The 26,963-nt window shown below is 37.4% G+C and overlaps 1 protein-coding gene across 3 annotated transcripts; it reads left to right on the top strand.

Annotated features, from left to right (window-relative positions):
• The first annotated feature begins 68 nt into the window (after positions 1–68).
• Positions 69–26,963, top strand: LRIF1 (ligand dependent nuclear receptor interacting factor 1). 3 transcript variants are annotated; one of them, XM_062191942.1, is made up of 4 exons: positions 69–143; positions 21,976–23,482; positions 24,623–24,889; positions 25,745–26,963. In XM_062191942.1, the coding sequence occupies exons 2-4, from the start codon at positions 21,989–21,991 to the stop codon at positions 26,174–26,176; spliced, it is 2,193 nt and encodes a 730-aa protein (XP_062047926.1). In that variant the 5' UTR covers positions 69–143; positions 21,976–21,988; the 3' UTR covers positions 26,177–26,963. The 3 variants fall into 3 exon arrangements, with proteins under 3 accessions (XP_062047926.1, XP_062047925.1, XP_062047928.1); XM_062191941.1 differs by lacking the exon at positions 69–143 and adding an exon at positions 8,578–8,881; XM_062191944.1 differs by lacking the exons at positions 69–143; positions 21,976–23,482 and adding an exon at positions 8,584–8,881.

Below are 26,963 nucleotides of genomic sequence, written 5' to 3'. Positions count from 1 at the left end.
CTTTAATACATTTTAAGTTTAATTTTGTACAGGGTGAAGGTAGGAGTGTGACTCATATACAAAAGCATCTATTCCGTTTTCCCAGTACAATTTGATGAAGACACTCTTTTCTCCAGGATATGTTTTTAGCTCCTTTGTCAAAGGTAAGTTCATTAATTGCTTAGCTTTCTATTTCATTCCATTTTGTATATATCTGTTTAATGCCAATGCCATACTATTTTGGTTACAATAGCTCTAGAGTATGTTTTGAAATCCAGAATTGTGATGCTTCCAGCTTTGCTCTTTTTGTTCAAGATTGCTTTGAATATTCAGTCTTCAGTGTTTCTATATGCATTTTAGGATCATTTAATCTAGTTTTGTGAAGAATGCTATTGGTACTTTGGTGGGGATTACAATGAAGTCATAAGTCACTTTGGGTAATATAAACTTTTTAACAACATTAATTCTTCCAATTCATGAACACTGGGAGTTTTTCCATTTTTGTATCCCTGGGTCAATTTCTTTTTTTTTAAGATATAGTTTATTTATTTCAAAATCAGAATGACAGGCAGAAAGGGATCTTCCATCCACTAGTTCACTTCCCAAATGGCCACAGACTTCCAGGGCTAGGCCACACTGAAGCCAGGAGCCTGGAATTCCATCTGGGTCTCCCACGTGGGTGGCAGGAGCTCAAAAAAGTGGGACATCTTCTGCTGCTTTCCCAAGCACATTAACAGGAAGCTGGACCAGAAGAAGAGCAGCTAGGACTCAAACTGGTTTGATATGGGATACCATTGTCACAGGCAGCAAGTTAACTGCTGCACCACAATGCCAAACACCTTGGTCAATTTCTTTCATAAATGTTTTTAATTTTCCTTGTAGAAATATTTCACAGATTCGGTTAAATTTATTCCAAATTGAGCTGGGAACTCAATTATGTGCAGCTATTGTGAGTGAGATTGCACTTATAATTTATTTCCCAAATAGTTCATTTTTGGTGTATAAAAATGGTATTGACTTTTGTTTATTGATTTTTTCCCTGAAACTTTGCTGAATTCATTTATAAGTTCTTATAGTCTCTTGAAGAAGTACTACTCCTGCAAACAGGAGTAGTTTGACTTCTTCCTTTCCTGTTTTCATGCCTTTATTAATTAATTAATTAATTAATTTATTTCTCTTGCCTAATTTCCCCAGCTAAAACTTGCAATAATATATTGAATAGAATGTTCTATGTGCTGATGAAAAAAATGTGTACTTTTCAGCTGTTGAATGGAATTTACTGTAGGTTTGTCAGGTTAATTTGGTTTAAGTGTCGTTAACGTTAATATTTGTTGAATTTTAGTTCAGGTGATCTGTTCATTGAAGAAAATAGGGTATTGAAGTTCCTCACTATTGTCATGTTGGAGCTTATCTTTTCTTTTAAATTTAATAATGTTTGCTTTACAAAACTGAGTGCTCAGGCATTAGGTATGCACACATTTAAAATTATCATATCTTATTGAATTAATCACTTTTTTGTTATATAGTAACCATATTCATCTCTAGAGTTTCTGTCTTCAAGCCTATTTGGTTTGTTACCAGTATGGATGCCCCTGCTTGGTTTTGGTTTCCATTTGTATTAAATACCTCATTCTATTCTTTCACTTTCAGGCTATATGTCTTTGGAATTTCTTCTAGGTGACATAGAATTGGGTCTTTTTCTCCATTAATCTAGTTCATATCTTTTAATTGGGGAACTTAGTCAATTTACAATCAAAGTTACTAATATGTAGGCTTTGGTCCTCTTGTTTTTACTTTATTATTTCATCTGTTTATTCACAATTTCTTCTTTTATTCATTTTTCCAAGTATATCTTTTTTATTCTATTATTGTAGACATGGCTATATTAATAAAAGTTTGTCTTATCTTATTTTTTATTTTTCTATAATATAGTTTTGTCTTTTCTTTCTCTTTGTGCCTTACATTAGACAGGAAAATTCCTTCTGTAGTACACAAAGGATTGCATTCTATTTTTTAAAATATTTATTTATTTTACTTGAAATGTGGAGAGATAATGAGATATCACCCATCCAACGTTTCACCCCATAAATGCCCACAACCTCCAGGGTGGGGCCAAGCCAAGCCAGGAGCTGGGAACTGAATTTTGGTCTCTAATACAGATAGGGATGCAACCACCTGAGCCATCAGTTGTTACCTCCCAAGGTGCACATTAGTAGGAATCTAAACTGAAAGAAGAGGCAGGACTCAATCTCAGGACTCTAATATTGGATACAGGTGTCCTAGGAGGTGTCTTAACTGCTATGCCAAATTCCTGCCCCTATATTCTAACTTTGTTATTTTGATGATTAAGACCCTTATTCGAGTTTGTTTGCTGAGTGCTGTTTTATAACTGTATCACTTTATCTTTTAGCTGACAAGATTTACATTTTAATATGCTTTGATTTCCTTTTGGTCTCACAGTCATCCCATTCTCCATGCTGTATGGTCCAGAACATCACTGTGCATTAACACTTCCTATAACAGTGGGAATGCTCCTTTTAATGCATTGTTGAAAACAATAATCCCGTATAGCTTTTGAGCACTTGAAATGTAAAAAATTAAGCTGATAATGTTCACTAACTTAAATAGCTAAATATGAATAGTCCCTAAAATACTGGCAAGCTCAGGTGTAGAATGTGAGTAATGGTTTATTATGAAAACATTTTACATGTCTTGAACCTCCTTCTCCTAAAGCAACAATAAAATATATCAAGATTTCTCTAAAATTTTTGGTTTTTCAAAAATTTGAGAGGCATAAAGAACACAACACATACAAACACACACACAGAGAAAGAGAGAGAGAGAGAGAGAGAGAGAGAGAGAGAGAGAGAGAGGAAGAGAGAGAGACCCACATCCACTGGTTCACCCTCCATGATTCCCCAAATGCCCATAATGATTGCATAGACCTGCCAGAGCTGGGTACCATGAACTCAATCTAGATCTCTCATATAGTTGACAGGGACCCAATTATTTAAGCAATCATCTACCACTTCCCAAGGTCTGAATCAGCAGAAATCTAAAATTATGAGTAGGAATGATCCAGGCATCCCAATATGGGACATGGACATTTAAACCTTAGCTTCTAGGCCAAAAACCTACCCCTCTATCAATATCCTAATTACTACTTCCTACCGCTCTTGGACCATCTCTTGAATTTTTGTCTCCTAATTGCTTCCATCAACAGTGCTTAAAAAGAATCATTTTATTGTAAATTTCATGAAACCATGTATTTTAAAATACTCTCATATTTGAATAACAATTGGTTGAAGCCAAATAATCGGCTGATTTTTAAAACTAGAGGTCTTTTGCTTTAATATATTAAAACAAACTGCTCCATTATCTTCTTTCTAGCATTGCTACTAAGAATTACGGTGTGTCTGATTATTATCCCTTTCCAGGTGGTATGCTGTTTTTGTCTGAAATGTTACAATTTGTTTTTGCTTTAATATTATTTTAAAGATTTATTTTATTTGTGTATTTGAAAGGCAGAGAGAAAGAGAGACAGAGAGTTCTATCCATTGATTCATTCCACAAATGGCCACAATAGCCACGTGTGGCTCAGGTCTAAGTGAGGAGTCAAGAATTCTAGCCTGGTCTCCCACATGCATGGCAGTGGGTACCATCATCTGCTGCCTTCCTAAGCACACATTAGCATGAAGTTGGATCACAAGTGGAGCAGCTGAGTCTCAAACCAGCACACTGATATGGGATGCCAGCATCCTAAGTGACAACCTGATATGAGTTGCCTGCTCCATGCTTTTCATATTGTTAACTTTCACCATACTCAACCTAAGCATGAGTTTTCTTTATCTTTCCCATTTGGCAGCATCATAGCCCCTTAAATTAAGTGGTTTTTGTTTTTGTTTTTGTTTTTGTTTTTTTTTACTTTCTTTATCTCTGAGAATTTTTTTTCTGTTATTTGAGTGTTCCATATTTTTTCTGGAATTTCTATTACCAAGATATCATTTTATTTTTTGCCTTTTTTCTTTTCAGTCTTATTTTTAATATTCTCTATCTTTATATTCATTTTCACTGCCTTTTGGAATAGTTCTTCAAAAAGATCTTTCCATGACTAATTCATTCTTTGTCTTCATATCTTGCTTATCCACTATATATTCTATTTCATTAAAAACTTTTCATATTTGTGATTGTTTTTGCTTCAGATACTTGAATACCATCCTATTTTTTTACAAATGGCCTATAACTTAAATCATTTACTTCATCTAACCCAATTATTCTGCTTCACATGGTATATGTTATTCAGTGTTTTGTTTTTCTTTCTAGAGTAACTGTACTCAATAAGCCTACTTGTTTTGGCCCATCAGCTCACAGTTTCTCTTGAGGGTAACCCCTACCCTGCCTTAAAACATGTTAGAGAAAGGAAGTAATTTAAGCCTTAGCCTGCCTTACTCAGTGAATTTAGAAGACAATGTAAATGTGCTGAGGATACCAAAGAACCGTTGCTGTTTATGCCAACTGAATTCCACTTCACAAGGAAATTTCCCTGGTTAAGTTTTAAATATAAAATTTGGGCAAGAATGCATTGAAATAAGACATGTTACCTATTTGAAATGCACTATCCCTGACAGTTTTTTTGGATGGGTAGAAGAAAATAAGGAAGGATAGCAGTTGGATCTCAGCATCTTTAATATAATGGAATGTATTTTTCTTCTGGAAATAGAAAAACACTAATGATGGAAAATGTGTGGTGAACAGAAAAGAGCCTGAAGTTTTATTTTGAACATATTTCATTTGAAATATCTAAAAAGAGTTCTCGATCTAAGAGAAGAAATAATGGGGACATAAATTTGAGTTGCATAGACAGTAAAGTATACGAAATTTACAATCAGAAAATCTATATTTGAATTCTGGCTCCACTACTCACAAATTATATGGCCTCTTGAAAACTATCTATTCTCTCTGGGTAGTTTATTATTGTTAGGAGTAAATGACTTAATATATTAAAACACAAAGAACAGTGTCTGGAAGTATTACATACAAGATTGTTAGAGCAATGGTATGTAGAGACAGTAGTTTAGGCCGAGAGAATGGATGCAGTTCTTAGAGAAACAGGGAAGTTTGAAAAAAATAAGATCAGTGACCAAAATGTGAGGAACTCTAATTCAATGACTAAAAAGGGAATAAATAAATAATCAAAAGAGACTGAGGAGTTATAAACAAAATGGCAGTAGGGACTCAGAAAGCTAGACTATCCAGGGCATCAGGAGTGAGGAAATAATGGTGCTGCTGAGAAAATGTTTTGAATGAGTGTGAGATAAATAGCATCAATTGCAATAAACAGTGTTTGAGTGGTTCAAGGAGTGCAACATATGCTTTGATGTATGTCTAAGAACTGCCTTTGGAAATGAAGGTTTTATTTTCCAAGCTGCTGGGAGTGCTGCCAACAAACATGCCTCAGCTATCAGCTTCCTTGAAAATTGCCCTGGCTAAACATTTTGTTGCGTAAGGTCATAAAGCTTTCCTTGGCAAAGGCTGCAACTATTTGCTGATTATCATGGAGCATCAAGGCTAATCTTTCTCACCCCACTGGTCAAAACGTTACTTCTTTCTTATTTTGGAGTTCCATGTGGGATAGTCTAAGGCCTTTGTTGAGACTGGGCATCAAAGCTTAACTTCTCCCTCTGTCTAAATTTGCTTCCTTTCTTTTCTTTCCCTGGATACCTATCTCTAATAAACTTACTGCATACAAAAAATCTATCCTAAGAGTCTGCTTCCAAAGGGACCCAAACTGATACTAAGATTTCTTTATAGAATCTGGTGATGGGTAAGATGAGAAACTAGACTGCAAAAGGTAAGAAAAGAATTGTGACAAAATGGAATAAGGAAGAATGGGGAATTCTTTCAAGTAATTTTGTTTTCACAGATAGGATATCCCAGACTGAGCATTATTGCCCACCACTCTGCTCCCTCTTTAGTATGGGAGATATTTGACTGAACGATAAGCAACAGTTGTAGATATGGATTCTGTATAGTTGAAGCTAACCTATAACACAGAGTGAATAAGTTAGAAAGTCTTGTTTCATGTGAACGTATTTGGAAGGTCTTTAATCAGCATTACTTCATTAAGGAGTTAGGAGAATGTAACTTGCATTTTTAAAGACCCAAAATCTTTAAATTGGCTATTTTGGTGTTATCACCCTATATTTGAACAGTGTGAACCGATTTACATGGAAACTCCCATACCTGATAGAAATGGACCTTCAAAAGCACTACTCTCACACCTAATCCAGGTAAAGCTGAACTAGAATTTTTATCCATTCACCATCCTGAAGCCATTTTTCAGATAGTGACCTAACAGCAGGAATTAAGAGACTTCTGAACAGCAGGCTCATAGAATGACAATTGCTTTAAATAGCACTCTGACCTCAGAATCAGCCCTTAAGTCATTCTGGTCTGCATACAGTCCTACAGATTTACCTCTAAGGGTACAAAAAAACTTGGCATGGGACTCCAAACCCATAAAAATTGGTAGTATAAATACCACCTTAACTGTTAAGATGAGATATTAAATGTTAAAGTCAACATATAGATAGGTTTAAGTGTAAAAGTGATCATATAAATAACATAAAGTGCCTGGTAATAACAATAGAATTAAAAAGGAAGGAAAGTCCAATATGGGAAGCAGTCCACACAGCAGACTCCTAGAATGACATTCACCATAAATATCACTCTGACATCAGAACCAACCCTTAAGGCTTTCTTATCTGGCAGAAAGGCCTGTGAGAGCATTTCAGGGATGAAAAGTCATGACTCTGTGGCAAAAAATATCCTACACAGAGGATCTCTGTGGAAAGCAAGGGTCATGTACTCAAGAATGTACTCTTCTTTAAAGGGAAAACACCCACTTTGCTTATGCCCATGTCCAAATACCAATGGAGTCACAAAAGGCTTCCATAGCCTTGGCAGTCCATGGCAAGAGCCTCGGGTGATCACTGACGTCATTAATAAGAGTATTAATTATTCAAGGAACAACAGAAGTCACTGTGCATTTACTCCCCATGTAGGACCTCCATCCTTAATGAGTTGTACTATGAGAATCGACTGCAAATTTTGTTCCCAAACTGTACTCATATGTCATGTGTGTGTGTGGGTGCAAACTGTTGAAATCTATGCTTAACATGGAGTTGGTCCTCTGTATATAAAATCAAACTAAAAATAAGTGTTTCAGGCATGGAAAGCCAAGACAGTGTGGCAAAAAAAAAAAAAAAGTCTTATATGAAGGACCTCAGTGGGTGAGACTCTAGTGGAAAGAAGTGGACATCACACTTTTCACTGAAGGAAGGAGAGAACTTCCACTTTGCTTATGGCTTTGTCTAAATACTGACAGAGTTTGTGGATTCAAAAGGCTTCCATAGCCTAGGCAGCTCAAGAGTGTCAGGTGATCACTGCCCTCATACATAAGAGTGTTAATTGTTAACAACAGGAGTCACTGTGCACTAACTTCCCATGCATGACTCTATCCTCAAAGAGCTATACTATAATTATGTCTAAGTTCCCACAAAGGATGCATCATTCTTGGGTACTTCTTTAAAGGTAATTAAGTTTCCCAAAAAAAGTGAAATTAACTTCAAGATGCAATGACTTTGAATAGTCCTTGTCTCCTCTGGTGAGGAACAGTATTTTTTTTGTTGTTGTTCCTGCAAAGTGTGGAACTCTTTGTATAGTGTCGGTCTTCTGTGTATAAAGTTACTTGAAGATGGATCTTAGTGGAGAATGGGGCTGGGAATAGGAGAGGGAGGAAGAGAAGGAGTGGGCGTGTGGGTGGGAGGACGGGTATTGCAGGAGGAATCACTATATTCCTAAAGTTCTATTTATGAAATGTACGGTTTGTATTCCTTAAATAAAAGGTTTCTTTGGGTGGGGGAGAAAAAAAAGGGATACTTTTGAAAGATTTTCCCTATACATAAAAATAAAGTAGCTAAAAAAGTTTATCTAGAGAACGAAACTTTTAGAGAATTCGGGAATTAAGTGTATGACAGTAAGTTTTGACTGAGACAAGAATGTTGGGGTAGAAGCAGGAGTTAATAGACTTCGAAGCAAAGCTTCAGAAAAGAGGAACCAGGGACGATCAGAGACTGGAGATAATGTATCACTAGCAACAAGCATACGACGACTGCAAAACAGCCCGCTGCCGTTACTTAAGGCTGTGGTGGAGCAGGAACATTACACCAGCGGCGAACGCAACGGCAGAAAATTTACTACTGACCCCGGAAGCATTTTATTTCGGGTAGGTGTTTGAAGAACTTTCTTTCGCGATTCGTTCCTTGATCCGGAAGAAGAGAGCAACATCACTTGCGATTGGGTCGTCCTAGGAGGGCGGAGCTCCAGCGAGCCAGTCACGTTGGCGACCGGACGTGACGACAGCGGAAGGCTCTCTCCGCTCGCAGCTCGGTGGGCGGGGTCGGCAGAGCCAAGCGGGCGCAGTCTTCTCCCCTGAGTCAGCCTTGCTGGGGGCGGCGCCACTAGGGGCACGCCTCTCGCGCCCGCTCCGGCTGGCTCGGGAGCGCTGTCAGCGGCTTGGCGGGGCGGAGCCTAGGGCAGATTCGCAGCGCCCAGCGCGCGCCGTCACCGCCGGGAGTCTTCCGGCTTCTGGGTGGACTCGCGTCCTCTCAGGAGGCTGTGGTCGCCCTCCGTTTCGCGTGGAACCCCCTCAGCGTTGCTGCCAGGCAACTTCTTGAGCCCAACATTCTCGCTCCGGTTCTCGCCCTTCCGAGAACCTCGGCCCCACACGCCCCCATTTCCCTGGATGCGCCGCCCCCTCCCACCCCTCAAAAATGTCCAATAATCTCCGGAGGGTCGTGCTCAAACCCGCTGAGGAGAATTCAGGCAACGCCTCACATTGGTAAGTACCGCGTCCGAAACCGCCACACGCCCGCCGCGGCTCCTAGCAGGACGTGAGGCGGCCTCCGCTTCCAGACGCTCCGCGGTGGCGAGGAGTCGGGGCCCCAGGGTGCGCCACCCCGGCGGGGACGCCCGGCGTTAGAGTCCTCGGCGCGGGCGCCTCTCGGAAGCGCAAAACCTCCTCCGAGTCTGACGCAGTCGCAGGACTCCGGCGTCTCAAGTTTCATAAGCGGACCGAGTAGATCTCCACGGGAGCGGAAAACCAACATGGCCGGCCGACGCCGCCTTTTTTTTTTTTTTTTTTTCTCTCCAAACGACCAAAACCTTCTGGAAGATTCTCGTGCGTAGGCAGAAAAACACGCAGGAATCGGCGCGACTTAGAAAGTACAATCCTGGTGGCGCTGGACCTTCAAAGAAAGTAGCCACGTTTTTCTAGCGCTAGTGAGCAGAGACGTTAAGATTGAAGAGAAATGTTCTAGAAAAGGGGAAGTGAATATTTTAAAATTTCTAGTAACCTTCTGTCGAAGAGAGAAGAGTGGAAACATAAATTCTTGTGTGGAGGTAGCCCTGTCGAACGGCAGGTGTAATGAGAGTGCCAGCTCATTGGAAGGCTCCGTAGAGGAACTTGTGTTTGACGGAAGGCGATCTCAGTATTACGTAGAAAGACAACTTTTCTTACAAATTTATAAAATCGGTTATCAGTACCTGGAGAATTTTTCCAACAGCTTGAATTAATCAAGATGAAGTAAAGTATTAGCGGAGGCAGAGTATTTTGTATTCTTAATGGTCAGTGGACGTTTTTTGTAGGTGGTGAGAGAACTGTTAATGGGTCTGCAGAAAGAAAATGAATAGAACATGGAAATTCAAGATGCAAAACTTAGGAGATTTGTGTTTGAAGAAAATCAGGCTACTCAAGTTAACCCTAGTTTTGCCAGGTATTTGTAAGGGGAAAAAAATTGCCAGTCAAAATAATAGCGCCTAGAGATATTTTTTAAGGATTAAAAGAATGAATACATATAAAGCACTTCGCGCGGAAAAAGGACTATTTCAGTGTTAGCTATTAATACTGTAAGTGCACAGTTTTAGTTCCGTACGCATTTTAGATCAGGAAGTAGATTTTCTTTAATTACCAATAGATACAAAACCTGATTGCCTAAAGAAGTAATTGGTGATTCTTCAGAAGAATTCACAGTGTTATAAAAGTAAAGGATCATTAATAGCAGTGTGCTAAAACAGTACTGAAGAACCCACAAGAGAGAACCATTGAATTGCAAATCGTGCAAAAAGCCAGCTTTTGTGTACATGTTTTTGGTTTTTGCATTTTTTTTTTTTTTTAAATATTGTGATGAAGTTTGAGGAAGAGGCAAAGATAGTGCACTGCATAAAAACGAAGGGTAGAGTTTTTGGGGGAGTTTAATTTTTCCTTTTTTTATATTGTGATGAAGTTTGGGGGAAGAAGCAGAGATAGTGCGATGCGTAAAAACGAAGGGTAGAATTTTTTGGGGAATTTAATTTTTCCTACCTTGTTTTAGTCTGTGCGTATTTGATGACATCTAACTTAATGTGATTCACAGGCGATTAGTTTTAGGATTGTGTTCTTTCCCACTGTCATAAATAAGATGAGCTATAATGAAGGTGTTTATGGGTACTTTAACTCATACAGTTGGTGGTGCTTTTGGTTATTTTGGGATACTTTAAAAATGACTAACTGAATTATGTTTTGGTTACATTCATAGTCCCTTCAAGTTCATTAAGTCATTTATTCATGCATTGTTTTCATGATCTATAACTCATTGATTCATGCGTTGTTAACTCATTGATTCTCCCGTTGTTGGTTATCTTTAAGTGTATTTATTTCTTTAAATCACTGAAGTTTTACTTCATGTATTGGGAATATTTACCAGATCTCTTTCTGAAGCTGCTTCACGTTTTCGTTATTGGTTGCATCTTTGGGTCTATTCAGTTTTGTAAATAACAACCTGCATGACCTCCTAATATAATTTTGTAAATAGTGTGATTAATGGCATCTCTTTTACTTTATTGAAAACTTTTTTTCTTATTTTGCTTAATATTTTTGATGGTACTAAATGATTTACTTTCTTTATAACTGAAAGTGACTAATACAGAATATATATTATTTGAAGTATCAAATTCATCAGAGCATAAAATCTAATCCTCAAAAAAAAATGAAAAATCTGGAAGATATTTGTGGTAGTATGCATTTGGTTTATTTAGAATTACATTGAGTGCTTTCTATGTACATGATAGACTGTTACATAGGGAGATTGACTGAAGAGTGGGATATGGGATATTCCCATGACAAACTTTATGATAGTGGGCTAGGGGTAAGCTGCTACTTGTGATGCCGGCATGCCATATCGGAGTGCAGTTTGAGTCCCAGCTGTGCTGCTGATGTGCCTGGGAAAGCAGCAAAAGGTGGCCCAAGTACTTGGGACCTTGCAACTCATATGGGAGACCATGATGAAATTTCTGGCTGCTGACTTTGGCCTGGCCCAGACCTGGCTGTTGCGGCCATTTGGGAGTGAACCAGCGAATTAAAGATCTCTGTCTCTTTCTCTTTCTTGCTGTGCCTTTCAGATAAATCAATTGATCTTTTAAAATTAGGTCAAACCTTACAATGAGGAGTGATGTTTTATTTATGAAAACATTATGCCACAAGATGCTGTGAGGGCATGTAAGAAGGGAGTTACAGGAAAGGTTTCAGGAACAGCTGTTGGGAAACAAGTTATCTGGTTAAAGGTGACTGTAGGATATATCCAAGCAGAGGGAATTAGTAAATAAAGCATAAGTATAGTTTATTAATAATTGGTATTTATTGCTTGAATCTGTAGTACAAGCCGTGTAAGGAGATGGCTTTGTTTGTTTTTTTTTTTTTTTTTTTTTTTTTTTTTTACAGGTAGAGTTATAGGCAGAGAGAGAGACAGAGAGAGGTCTTCCCTCCGTTGGTTCACTCCCCAAATGGCTGCTACAGCCGGCGCTGTGCCGATCTGAGGCCAGGAGCCAGGTGCTTCTTCCTGGTCTTCCATGAGGGTGCAGGAGCCCAAACACTTGGGCCATCCTCCACTGCCCTCCCAGGCCACAGCAGAGAGCTGGACTGGAAGAGGAGCAACCAGGACTAGAACCTGGTGCCCATACAGGATGCCGGTGCGGCAGACAGAGGATTAACCAAGTGAGCCACGGTGCCGGCCCCCAGGTAGATGGCGCTTAAGGGTTTGGCTTGCCTTGCTAAAGAGATTAAACTTTATCTATTAGAGTTTGTTGAGAGGATTTTTAAGAAAAAGACTGACATGGTCAGGTGGGCATTTTAGGTAGGTGATGGCACTGTGGGTTTGTGGATGTAAGATATACATAAAAGGTTTCTATTTCATATGTCTTTTCAGAGATTTGAGGGCCTGAACTAGCTGGTGTATAGGTTGGATTCAAAGAAATATGTAAAGAGAAAATGGGTAGACCTTGTTAGTGAATTTGCAAGAAGAAAGATTAGTTATGCCAGTTTTCTGGGGTGCGAGGTATTAGCAAGTTAATTGAAATGAAGAAGCATCAGATATTTGAATCTGAAACTTAGGGTTAGAGCTGAAAATAGAGACTTGGGACTCATTAGCTTAGAGGTATTATAATAAAAGCTGATGATTATACATCCCACAAAAATATTTATTAGCATGTCTTTTGAGTGGTAGTTGTTTTCTATCCGTTCTTAACCCTTTGTTTTCAAAGCTAAATTTGGTATGCCTGATTAGGGTGTTTGGTTTGTTTAAAAGGTTGTCAGTTTGGTGTGTATTTAGTTGTATACAGTGTAAATTTTTGTATCTGTGGTTTTGTGATTTGTGTGAGTGTGTATGAGAGAAATGCACATAGCATATAGGCTAACTGAAATCTGTTACTAATCTCAGCTTATGCATTTGAATTATTTGAGCCCTGTTTTTGTGTGGTTATACTAAAGTAAACACAAACTGTGGGTAAGATTGCTGAAGAGGAGCCTGTGAATAAGTTGTTTTATATTTTTAAACCTTTGTTTTTTCAACTACAAAATGGAAATGGCAATATCCACCTTACTGGGTGACTAAGTAGAGTTTGAGTTAGTGAACTGTTACATATTCCCTATTATATGTCTAATATATGGTATATATTATTGTATAAATTGTTATGTACTTATGTTAATATATGTATATAAGGTTAAATCATAAGTATTATGATTGAAAAGGGTTTTGTAGCACTGAAAAATATTTTGCAAAAATACCAACAAAATTTTCACTTGCCTCCAAAGTTTTTACCTTTTCATTTCTAATATGTGAATGCTGTGTGTCAATATTAGGATAAACATGTCAGAAATTACATGTTGTTATTAGTATATTACTGAAGTTCTCATTATATTTTCCAAAGACCTTCCCTGAGTCATTTCCTTATTCTTGGGGACCAATTGCATGTTTTAATGGAAGGTGATAATATCATACTCTCAGGCAGTTATTTTATTTCCTTTTCATAGCATGCCCTATTTTTCCCATATAACAAATGAAGAAATTTAAAGAGGTTTTTAAAGGATTTAAAGAGGTTAAGGAAATTTTTCTAAATCATTGAGTGGAAGAGCCAGGATTAAAAGCTCATATTTATAATATATTTCTCTTGTTTCTGTTAAAATAATAAAATTATTATTTTTTCTGTAAGCATGCAATCTTTATGGTATATTCTTTTCTCTTTTGAAGTCTTAGATTATGTTAATTTTTCTAGTTGGTTCAAAATAATGAGCATGTTGATGATTCTTTTTATGTGACCATACAAAAGCATGGGATGCAGATTTGGTTTAGTTTTAGGGCTGGTATTGGCCAGCAGACTATAGGCTTTAAAAAAAAAATCTTTGTGGGGTTTTTGTTAGTTGTTCTCTTAAGTGGAAGGTTGCCACAGATCTGAAAAAAAAAATGAGTATTTGATTCAAGGAGTATGTGTTTCATTCTGATTTATCATTCTAATTAACATTTATATTTGTTTAATTTTTAGAACTCATTCCTTTTTGTTGCCAGAAAACTATGGATAATTTATATTATCATTGCCTATAGGATTTAATTGAACCAACATTGTTGTAATGTTGAATTGCTGTATTAGATGCAGAGGCTGTATATATGAATAGATTAACTTACCTTTAAGGAATTTGTGGTCTCTGGCAGATTGTGTGAATCTCTACTGATATAGTCACATGGAAGAAGGTATATTTTCCTTCTCCTTTTAGAGGAGAAATATAGAAGAAGAGGGGAAAAAAACAGTGATTGTATTTGCAAATAGTTTGTACAATATTCACAAAGAATTTTTGGCAAAGCAGAAATATAGAGGCCATGTAATGTAATATGTAAAGTTTCAGAAGTCTGTAATTTGTTTGAATACCATGTCAATAAAAACATCGTTAATTCTACACAAATAACTACAAAGGCATGGAGTCTTCTATGTTGAACCCTGTAATTTGTTAGGGAGATGTTACTGGCAAATGAAATACATAAGTAAACTAAGGGAGACTAAACAATAGGAAGCATTGATAGAGTTCACTTGAGATGGCAATAGGAAAGAACTGCATCATTTCTTGTGTAAGATTTTTGAAGATCTACTCTTCTTAGTATTAGAGGAACAATTGCAAAATAAACTATATAATCTTTCACTTTAAGGACTTTCAGTCTACTGGGAAAAATACTTTTTTTAATAAAAATTAATAGATCAAAGGCAATAAAGAAGTTATGATGCATAACTCCCAGCTGTAGTGGCACCAGTAGGATTGCTTTAGGGATTCCAAGTTGGAATAAATTAATGTGAGTTTAAATGAAAGGCACATCTTTTATAGAAAAGATGGAATTTGAGCATCATTTTATATTATTGAAGGAAAATTCTTTAATTAAATAATTCACATGTCATATTCCTGAATAACAAAGGAAACTAATAAGTACAGAGAGTTCATGTTGAGAAGTCATAGGTGGTACTGTTGGAGCTAGACTGTAGATGATTTCTTTCTTTCTTTCTTTCTTTTTTTTTTTTTTAGCCTTATTTATTTGAAAGGCACAGAGAGAGACAGAACTTCCATCCACTGGTTCACTTTGCAAAATGCCCACAACAGCTGGGCCCGGGAAAGGCAGAAGCCAGGAGCCAGAACTCAAACTAGGTCTCCCATGCGGGTGGGAGGGACCCAAGTACTAAAGCTATCACTTTCTGCCCACCATGATTAGCATTAGCAGGAACCTGGAATTGGAAGCAGAGCTGAGACTTGAATCCAGGCACTCCAGCATGGGATGCAGGCATCCCAGGCATTGTCCTAACTACCTCACCAAACACCCAACTACTATTGATAATTTTCACATCCAACTGAATTGCCAGTGATGAATATTGAAACTTTTGGCAAGGAGGCAACAGGATGAAGACATGCCTGAGATAATTACAAGTCAACAGTAGCTGCAATCAGAAAAATCAGTTTATATCAGAGTGAAACATAAGGATGAGATGATGAGTGCTAGATATAAGGTGATGAGGGCTAAACTAGATGGTGGAAGTCACAGTGGTTAAAAAAAAGTATAGGTAAGTTCTGTTGAAAAAAATTATAGACTTGCTGATTCAGTGTACATTTATTGAATTTTTACCTTTTGTAAATATATACAAGATGCTGCAGTGAATGAAAAGTTCAAAAAGGGTATAAAAACAAGAGATGACTAGATGGTTTAAGACATATGTAAGCAGGAAAATAGTAATGCCGCATGGTTGGAAAGTAGGATAGAGCTAGTTTTCAATAAAGATTAACTTGTTGAAGTTAAAACGTGAAAATGCTTGGTAAAACATCAAAGACATGTAACTGAAGTAAATATTGGGATATGCTAACCTCTAATAAATCAAAACATACACTGTAGGGGGTCATTATTGCAAAGGAGATAGCTGAGGAAAATAGTTGAACCCATCCTAATTTTATACTCTCTAAGGAAGACTGTCTTGAAGAATGAAAAGTAGGTCAATAACTGTACTTTGAGGGAATAGTCATAGTTGGATACTTACGTAAAAAAATGTTAAAGGAAGCATTAAGAAAGTCAAAAGATGGGGCAGGTGTTTGGTTTGGCAGTTAAGATGCCCATATCACCTATTGGATTGCTTGGGTTCAGGTCCTGGCTCTTGCTCAAATAAGTGGGTCCTTGTCACTGTGTGGGACACTTGGATACTGGCTTCAGATTGGCTCAGCCCCTGTATGCATTTGGAGAGAGAACCAGCATATGGGAGATAAAGCTCATTCATATTCATTCTCTCTCTCCCTCCCTTTCCCTTTCCCTCTTCCTCCCCCCCCCCCCTTTCCCTGTCTGCTTTTCAAACGAATAATTTTTTGAAAGTCGAAAGAGACCGAGATTGTTCATGGTAGACACCATGAAAGGGAAGAGGTTCACTATGAAGGGATCATGCAGCAGAGAGCATGCAGAGAATGAAGGTAAAGGTTAACTTGAGGACATACCTGATAATTTATGAGAATGAGATTTAGGGGGACTGCAAAAGACAGTGGGACATCAAGGCAGTTTTCTGGAATGTCAGTTATTAATTCTGACTTGTTAACACCATCTACCAACTTCCTGTTACTGAACTTGGCACCTAGCTCACAATCTTCTAATTCTGCTTGACTTCAACATCTGTATAGATAATTTCTCTGTCATCTGGTCTTTCAGTACAAAGACCTTTTTTTCCAGTGATCTTATTACTCTCCAGTCAGTCAAAGTCATCCACTTAATAACATGGTCTTTGTGATCAGATGAAATTGATGCATTTGTGAAATTACTGATTCTCGCTTATTTAAATACTAGCACAACAAATACTTGTTTTTCAATTTTAATTTATCTGAGAGACAAAGAGTGAGCTCCCACATAGTGTCAAATCCAAATGTCCTCAAGAGCCAGGGTTTGGCAAGGTCAAACCCTGAAGCTAGGATCTTATTCCAGGTCTCCCATGTGGGTGGCAGGGACTCAACCACTGAACCACCACTTGCACTCTCAGTGGGTACACATTAACAGGAGGCTGTAATCGGGGTCAGATGCAGGCATGCCAACTGATGTCTTTAATGCTAGGCCAAATGCCCATCCCAGTGACTATTCAGGATTTTCATCTGACCCTCCTGTCTGATAATCCCTTTTTTTCCTCTCTCTCAGCCTTTTATTCTCTGGTTTTTCTCTCTAACTGTAGATTCCATGTTTTCTCATGTTAATAGCTCATCAATGCCTTAAATTGTTTTTCTCTTGATTTTTATTGTACCCTTTTGAAGCCTTCCCATCCCTGCATGAACTCAGTGCCTGTTAAGGAAAATTTTACAAACACATACTTTGGTACCGCTATAACTTCATAATCACTTCCTATCTCTGAGCCATCAGTACTACTTGGCAACACTAATCTTTTCTGTGATTAACTTATTCTATGACAAAGAGTGTTTCAAAACTTTGATTCCCTTCAGAGTTAATGTTTTTTCTTATTCTTAGCAGATAATGTCTTTTTTCACAAAATAAAAGCCATTAAAGCATAATTAGAATTTTCTGACATCAAAGCTTTAAGCTTGCCTGCAAGCACATCTAACCTTTCTTCCTTTCTTTAAGAGTCAGTCCCTCCACCTGTCTTCTGTATCCCATTTCCTACTTCCCATTGACTGTGCCTCTTTTCTCCTTCGTTACCAATTTCTTCCTCATAACTGGCTCACATGAGTATTTACATATGCTCCAGTTCACCTAGACCAGGAGAAGCACCTGGCTCCTGCCATTGGATCAGCGTGGTGCGCCGGCCGCAGCGCGTCTACCGCGGCGGCCATTGGAGGGTGAACCAACGGCAAAAAGGAAGACCTTTCTATCTCTCTCTCTCACTGTCCACTCTGCCTGTCAAAAATTAAAAAAAAAAAAAAAAAAGAAATTAAATAGAAAAAGACCCTTCTTTGACTGTATTTCTCCTCTGGATACTTACCATTCTTTCTCTTTTTCTTTAATTCTCATTCCACTTGGCCTCTCAGAAACTTTTTTTTTTTTTTTTTTTGACAGGCAGAGTGGACAGTGAGAGAGAGACAGAGAGAAAGGTCTTCCTTTGCCATTGGTTCACCCTCCAATGGCCGCCGCGGTAGCGCGCTGCGGCCGGCGCACCGCGCTGTTCCGATGGCAGGAGCCAGGTGCTTCTCCTGGTCTCCCATGGGGTGCAGAGCCCAAACACTTGGGCCATCCTCCACTGCACTCCCTGGCCACAGCAGAGAGCCGGCCTGGAAGAGGGGCAACCGGGACAGGATGGGTGCCCCGACCGAGACTAGAACCCGGTGTGCCGGCGCCGCAAGGCGGAGGATTAGCTTGTTGAGCCACAGCGCCGGCCGGCCTCTCAGAAACTTTTAACAAGATTATCCAGGTTTCTTCCAATTCTTTCTTCTTTTGTCTTCATTGCATCAGAAGCAATGGTTTTCTTTCTACTTCTTTTTTTTTTTTTTGACAGGCAGAGTGGACAGTGAGAGAGAGAAACAGAGAGAAAGGTCTTCCTTTGCCGTTGGTTCACCCTCCAATGGCCGCCGCGGTAGGCGCGCTGCGGCCAGCGCACCGCGCTGATCCGAAGGCAGGAGCCAGGTGCTTCTCCTGGTCTCCCATGGGGTGCAGGGCCCAAGCACTTGGGCCATCCTCCACTGTACTCCCTGGCCACAGCAGAGAGCTGGCCTGGAAGAGGGGCAACTGGGACAAAATCCGGCACCCCGACCGAGACTAGAACCTGGTGTGCTGGCGCCGCTAGGCAGAGGATTAGCCTACTGAGTCGCGGCGCCGGCCTCTTTCTACTTCTTTAATGATATTGGGAAGTCACTGAAATGTTTTAAGCAGGGAAGCACCAGCTTTAGTGTGCTGAATGAACCGAAAGGGAGAGGGTCTCAAAAAGGAAAGCAGATCAGTTATGAAACTACTGTAGTAAACCAGAGATGATATTTGCTTGTATTAGAGATGATAATTGACTTGGAAAGATTTGAACAGATCAAAGGAAATTTGAGAGGTAATATTAACAATTCTATGGATTAGATAGATAGAGGGAGTGAGAAAGCAGGATTTTCCTGCTGAGGCTTAGACATCTGCGATAGTTGATCCCATGTACCAAAGAATAAAACATTGGAGGAGGAGGAATTTTGGATGTTAGGCTGGGCAGAGATATTCTGGACATGTTGAATCTTAGGAACCTTTGAGATTCTGAATGGAAATGTGGAGAGAGAAGTTGGATAAAACAAGCCTGAATCTCAAAGCAGCTGCCGGTAGAAATACTGGAATGGTTCATATGTAAGCAGCAATTTAACTGAAGTCATACATGTAAAGGAAATTATTTAGGGAAAAAGTTCTAAGCTTTGGGTATTGCATTTGAAGATTGATTCAGATAGAGTAAGTTGGCAAAGAAGAATGAGAATGTCATATTTAGCAGTTCTAGAGAAGAGAATTAGAGGTTCTGGATTTTGCTGTAAATGAGGAGCCAGCAAACATTTTCTGTAAAGGGCCAGATAGCAAAAAATTTTGGCTTTGTGATTGCTGTGATCTCTGCTGCAAGTATTCAATTCTGCCATCATGGTATAAAAGTAACCCTGTACAAAAAATTAAAAATGAATGTGACTATGTGCTAATAAAACTATAACTACTGAAAATATAATTTCCTGTAGTAAATCATTATTATTTTGATTTTTTCAAACCATTTAAAGTATAAAATCCATTCTGAGTTTGTGGGCTGCTCCAAGGTAAAGAGGGCCATTTTTAAGTTACTGACATTTTTAGCCTTACTCAGCCTTGGTATCTGAACCATGACAGATACTCAGTACATTTTTACATAGTGAATTAATGTTAAATAATTTATTCTTATTTTCAGTTGTGCTTTTTGAGGGGATAGGGCTGTGAAGGAGGTGGGTTTTTTCTCTTCAAATCCTCTTAGGAAGAATTGATACTTGGAGGGGGTGGATCATGTTTTTCTTTATAATTTAACTTTCAGTTTACTAAAAGGTAGCATAACATTTTGATACACTATCCAGTTTCAGAACAGTGTTAAATTTCTAAGGATGCAGTGATGTTAATGATTGCAGAAAGGTAAAACTAAGTTCTAGCACTTCCTAGAATACATAGACTTTTGGGCATTGATTTTTATTAATAACTGAAGATTTTAAGAACATCCCTGTGGAGAGTAAAACAAATATCTACACTTTTGAGAATCCTTATTTTCATTATTATTTGACCTTGAAATTTTTTCTTTATTTAATCTTGCTGATTTAAGAGCATAGTGATTCTGTGGAACATGGACTCTACTCAGATTGCTAGAATTTAGTATAAGAGATGGCCTGTAGACAAGAAAACAAGCATATTGATACACGAAGATGATCTGTGATATGTAACATGAAGGAAATTAACAGTTATAACATTACAGAATAATTATAAAGGAAGGGCAAGAACAGTTAAGATATTCAGATAATGTTACCTCAGAAAGTTACCATTTATGCTGAGACTTGAGTCATATAAAGAGTTCGATGGAGAAGTACCTGGATAGAGTGATAGCATGTGTGATGGCAGTGAATCCCATGAGTGTTAGATATTCTCCAGGGATTGAAAGATGTTTTAGGTGTAAATAGCTGAAGATAATCTACATTCAGGTAGTCCCCAAATACTTGGCTTTACAGAGATTAAAATATACTGTTTTTTTAAAAAATCTGACAGTCTATTCAAAAACTAGCTCATATGCATTGAGATTAAAGCTGGCTAGGTCAAGGCCAGCGCTGTGGCACAGCAGGTTAAAGCCCTGGCCTGAAGCACCAGCATCCCATATGGGTGCTGGTTCTAGTCCCTGCTGCTCCACATCTGATCCAGCTGTCTGCTGTGGCCTGAGAAAGCAGTGGAAGATGGCCCAAGTCCTTGGGCCCCCGTACCCACATGAGAGATCAGGAAGAAGCTCCTGGCTCCTGGCTTCAGATTGGTGAAGCTCTGGCTGTTGCGGCCATCTGGGGAGTGAACCAGCAGATGGAAGACCTTTCTCTCTCTCTGTCTCTACCTCTCTCTGTAACTCTTTCAAATAAATGAAAATAATCTTAAAAAAAAAAAAAAACTGGCTAGGTTAAAACAATTGATTTCCAGTCTATTCTACTTTCATTGAAAACTACTAAACTAAAAGTGCCATGTATAGATAAATAATAGACAATAAACTAATGTAAATAATTGTTATACTAAAGACTATTTCGCATCAAACCTCAAATGTGCTGAAACAGTAATCAAAGAAGAAAATGGTTCCTTCATGAATAAGTCAGTTAAGACTACAATATAAAAATGGCAAATTCTCAAGTTTCACTGTAAGATGTCTTAAGAATAAAAAAGGAAGTGTTACAGAAGTTGTGTGAATCATTGTCAAGGAGAAAAAGGTCTTGAGAGCCAAAAAGAGTGACAGAAATAGAATGAGAGTAGTATAGGAATCCTGATTAGGGTAAAGGAAGAGGGCAAGACAAAATAATTCAAGAAAAGGAGAGAATATTAGTAGTTTAAGGATGTCTAGTCTAGTAGCATTATTTTACATGGGGTTAAAACTTTAGACATCTCTGCTTTTAGTTTTGGGAATATATGGTGGTATTAATTTTATTTTTAAATTTTTGATTGACATACACAAGTATTTAGAGGGGTGCAAGGTGATGTTTGATTCATGCATATATTATCTAGTGATCATATTAGAGTAACTAGCATATCTGTCACCTCAGTTTATTTCATTGGGATGAGAACATTAAAAATCTTCTTGCTATTCTGAAATATAAATACATTGTTAACTGTGGTCACCTTGCTGTGCAGTAGAACATCAAAACTTGTTCTTCCTATCTCACTTCTAGATGTTATTTTTTACCTATTGCTTACTCATGTGAGAAGATCTAAATCAAAACTAACTATACTTGTGTCTTTTATTGTCTCTCCTACTTTAAAATCTTTGTTTTTTCAATATTTTTAAAAGCTTAAAATAGGAAATTATATACTTGTATAATTTTATATTTTAAAATACTTGCAATGATTTGTTTTTGAATAAAATGTATATACCATGTAGTATGTTGTGTTTATTTACTCATAATCTTCTTTTAAGTGTTTCAGGCTGCATGTACCAAGTAGTTCAGACGATTGGCTTGGATGGAAAAAATCTTCTGCAGTTACTTCCAATTCCTAATTCTTCTGGAAATTCTATACCGCTAGTTCAATCTTCAGTCATGTCTGATGGTTTAAAGGGGAACACAGGAAAACCAGTTCAAGTTACTTTTCAGACTCAGATTTCCAGCTCTTCCAAAAGTGCATCAGTTCAATTGCCCATTTTTCAGCCAGCCAGTTCTTCAAACTATTTTCTTACAAGAAAAGTAGATACACCAGAAAAAGGTAGAGTTACTACTGTGAGAACTGAAAGTTTTACTTCATCAGCTTCTAAAGTTAAGAGACATGGTATAAAAATGGATGGACTTACCATGCAAACATTTGCTGTTCCTCCGTCCTCAACACAAAGTGATTCATCTTATATTGTAGTCAATACCCAGAGTCTTCCAGTGACTGTGAAATCTCCAATTTTGCCTTCTGGGCATCATTTACAGATTCCAGCCCATGCTGAAGTGAAATCTGTACCAGCATCATCATTGCCTCCTTCAGTTCAACAAAAGATACTTGCAACTGCAACCACAAGTACCACGGGAGCAATGGAGGCCTCCCAAATACCAACTGTTATTTATGTATCGCCTGTCAATACAGTGAAAAATGTAGTTACAAAGACTTTTCAGAATATTTACCCAAAACCCGTTACAGAAATAGCAAAGCCAGTGATACTAAATACCACACCAGTTCCAACGAATGTTGCTACAGAGACGCAGTTAAAAGGTGGTCAGCATTCTCAACCTGCTCCAGTGAAATGGATTTTTCAAGAAAATCTACAGCCTTATACTCCAGCTCTTACTCCTGTTAAATCTTCAAATAATGTGGCTTCAAAGATTCTAAAAACTTTTGTAGACAGGAAAAGTTTGAATGATACTATAAATATGCCACCATTGAGTACCTTCAGTCCTAGTGGGACACAATCCATAAGTATGCCTATTAAAGATAATGCTTTGGTTATGTTTAATGGGAAAGTCTATCTATTGGCTAAGAAGGGTACAGATGTTCTGCCATCACAGATTGACCAACAGAATTCTATTTCTCCTGATATTCCACTAAGAAAAGACGTATCACGGGTAGTGAGTTCAAGTCCAGTAACAGAAATATCCAGAGAGGTTTTAAATATTATTCTGGCTAAAAGTAAATCTTGCCAGATGGAGACAAAATCATTTTCAAATACCTACCTTGCTTCCTTGGCCAATCTAAGGGCAGAGAAGAATAAAAATATGGAGAAATCATCTCTCTCTACCACAGAGCCACATAGTATGAATCAATCCAATAACTACCTAAAACAGAGTAAGACTTTATTCACAAAGCCAGTCTTTCCAGATGGACTTAGTACAGGACAAAATGCCCCCAGAAAAGGAAATACCATCCAGTGCATAGAGAAAATAAGTTCCTCTGTTGATGCAACAACTATTACTTCACAACAGTGTGTTTTCAGAGACCAAGAACCAAAGGTAATTTTCCCATGTTAGGGTATTTATATATCTATATATATATATAGCAAATTTTTCTTTCTTAGTTCTCAAAGTTATCTATGATGCTTCTGCCCCACCCCATTTCATTGCACACACGAATGCTTAATTAAGTCAAAGATTTCATCTGAGTAAATATTTGAGAAGAAACAATTAGGAGAATCAAAGTGTATCTCTCTGTTGAATCATTTGGTATGCCAAATCTTTTAAAAAAATAAATCACAGAGCCAAAAGGTTTAGAAGAATTGGGGAAGGGTAATGTGATTTCAAAGCTTAGTAAAATTTGTGTGTGCACGTATGCATTTGCATACATATGTACACATACATACATATTTGCATCTAATTGCCTGCTTTTAGTAAATGAATATGCATATAGGAGAGATTTGTGTGTGTGTGATTGTAGTATAAAGATTCTTAGAAAATTTTTTAGGTAGACTGGAAAGGGTAGGACAGGGCTAGTCAGTACCTTTTAGTCATCTGTGGAAATAGGCTTTTATCAACATTTTGGGCTGGTGGGATTTGTTTTGTTTTGTTTGTTTTGATAGAAAAGTTACTTTTTTCCTCCTTTAGCCCTTCTTTCTGACTCTTCACCCAATTACCCACATAGTTCTCCTTCTATTCTAGTTAAGTGTTCATGTGCTCATTAAATATATGTACCTACCTTTTCCTTGCATACTTAGACATATACTTAACAATATCAGCATCTCTCCCCTTCAGTTACAGAATTCATTGAACTATAGAGATGTACGGAGGTAAATTCTGATTGTTAAGTACTAAGTTGATTAAAGGCGTGAGGTTTTTTCAGAAGACTACAATTTCTAATATTACCTAGATTATTTTTTAAGTTGTCGTTAGTTTGTTTTTTCATTTCAGTTGCATGAAAATTGACTACTTGGAACCTTTCTAGTGCAACCAACAAAATGTGAAGTTGTAAGGAAATATTTTATTTGTACTCATTCAGTTTCTCAAGTGTGCAGGATAAGGCAATGATAATGCAAACCAGCCATTTAGGATTTTCAAGTGTGGTATATTCTCGTGTAAGATTAGATAATCAGTTGTTAGCCTGATAAAATAACTTGAGTAATTAACAGTTCTGTTTGTATTTTCTTGTCCTAATTCCAGATCCAGAATGAGATGGCATCGACATTAGAAAAAGGTACTCAAGAAAGAAATGAAAAGAAGGATCCTCAAGGAAGAAGTAAGGCATCTTATCTGAAGAGTGATGCTGAATTTAAAAAGATATTTGGTCTCACCAAAGATTTGAGAGTACGCCTTACTCGAATTCCTGACCATTTGGGTTCTGGAGAAAGTTTTGATTCCTTTAGCAGTTTAGTGAAGAGTAGTACTTTGAAGGAGACAGAGCTTATGGTGAAAGAAGAAAGAAAGCAGGTAATAAATTTTAAATTCTTTTTGAAAGATACTATAAAATACATGGTTATATTAATTTTTGGTTTTTAGCCCTATATATTATATGAATTATGGTTGTTAACCAGATTTGTAGAAATATGTACTATATCAAAATCATTTTAATAAGAATCCTGTGTGTATATATATATATATATACACACACACACAGTTGAAATGCATCCCCACATTTTTATTCACCTATTGTTTATTTTTCTGTTATAATGTTATAAGAAAATTGCCCTACCTTTTTAACTAGTTACCCTACCTTGAAGACTTTAGATTAAAGGAAATAATGCAAATATAGTAAAAGATATAAACATGAAGATGCTAATTACAATATTACTTTTATTAAAAACATTTCAAGCAACCTCTTAATAGTAATGCTGAAAAGAAATGTTCCTATATCTACTGTCATTGTACTTATAAATATATCATTATTATCTAATACTCTGAACTTCAGAGCAACCTTTCCAGTCTAACCCTTCCCAGTGAAGATCTTCCATGTGTTACTAATTACAAAGGAAAATAAATAATTAAATCAATAGTCTTTTTTGACTGCATCATAAGTGATGTAATGTTTTGGTGGCAGGTCAGAATGGCTTCTAATACTTGATGGAAGCAGTAAAATAAAAATGAAGCGATTTATTCTCAGTATAATTAGGCTATTGCTATTCATACTGATACCATACAGTGGGAAACATTTCTTTTTGCTATGCTTGTCATTGAATTGACTTTCATTGCTAAGTATTTCTATCTGCAAACTGTTAAATTTGAGAGTTTATTGTTTATATGGTAATAACATTTTGCTTTTCTTTTGGAATCGTACCATTGCAACAGAGTTTTGATAAGAAAAGGAAAGCGAAAACCCCTAAGAAGATGGATCGCACAAAGAGAAGAAAAACTAAGAATGCTAGTACCACAGTTATCAATGGGGGAACCAGTGCCACCAGTTCCCAGTTCAGTATTTTATCAACTTCAGATATATCACAGCATAGCATTGTCACAAGCCACAGCAAAACCAGAGAAGAAAAAAGAACTGAGACAGAGCACTGTACCCATGAGAAGCAGGAGAAAGTTGCATTGCATTCCAATGCAGTTTTTGAACAAGGTCATTCCTTTAATAAAAATTATACTGAAGATATTTTCCCAGCAACACCGCCAGAATTAGAAGAAACCATTCGAGATGAAAAAATAAGAAGACTTAAGCAGGTGCTGAGAGAGAAAGAAGCAGCTCTTGACGAAATGCGTAAAAAGATGCAACAAAAATAAAATGTCCTATACTTAAAGACTTCAGTGAAATAACTGTTTTTTTTTAAGATGCTATTGGCTGAAATACAGTAGTCCCTCCATATTCACAGGGAATATGTTCCAAGACCCCCAGTGGAGGCCTGAAACTGTGGATAGTATTGAATCCTATATACAACCACTGAGGTCCCATCACAGTCAACCTGATAGCTGAGATGGCTGCTGTGTGACTCATGGGTGGAAACTGTATATCGTGTTGATATGCTGGACTAGGGGATGATTTTTCATCACACTAAGGATAGCTTGCAATTTAAATTTATGAACTGTTTGTTTTTAACTTTTTTGGACCATGGTTAACCACGGGTAACAAACTGCAGAGAGTGAAACCACAGTTGAGGGGGGACTACTGTAAGTAACTTTTAGATGCATTCCAAAAGTGTCTTTGAATATGAAATTTGTTTCTTCATCAGATTATAACATTGTATTTAAGGAATACAGAAAAGGGTGATTCACATATGACTTGTGAATAATCTACATGAGGTATCTGAACCTTTGTCCTAGATACCTTTTTTTGGAAGGAAAAGTTTTATATTTTTCTATTATTTTAACTTGAATTTCCCAGGTTTAAATATTTGTGCAAGGTTTTTTGTTATATCTTTAGCTAAATTGCTCAGGTGTTACTACAACAATAAATAATTAGTGAAATTCCACAACCCAAAAAAGAAAATTGGTTCTAAACTTGACTTTCCTAATGGGTTTGTATATGCACTTGCTTGATCTCTTTACCCATAAAATGTTACCTTCTTCTTGC

The sequence above is a fragment of the Lepus europaeus genome, chromosome 5 (genome assembly GCF_033115175.1).
Source record: "Lepus europaeus isolate LE1 chromosome 5, mLepTim1.pri, whole genome shotgun sequence".
Taxonomy (NCBI): Eukaryota; Metazoa; Chordata; class Mammalia; order Lagomorpha; family Leporidae; genus Lepus; species Lepus europaeus.
This window is presented reverse-complemented; position numbering and strand designations above follow the sequence as displayed.

What these genes read in the sequence shown, in the direction of transcription:
- LRIF1 (XM_062191941.1), top strand. Translation starts at nt 8,814, where the DNA reads ATGTCCAATAATCTCCGGAGGGTCGTGCTCAAACCCGCTGAGGAGAAT. An exon ending in TCAGAGACCAAGAACCAAAG is followed by an intron (nt 23,483 to 24,622) that starts GTAATTTTCCCA and finishes TCCTAATTCCAG; the next exon opens with ATCCAGAATGAGATGGCATC. An exon ending in TGAAAGAAGAAAGAAAGCAG is followed by an intron (nt 24,890 to 25,744) that starts GTAATAAATTTT and finishes CCATTGCAACAG; the next exon opens with AGTTTTGATAAGAAAAGGAA.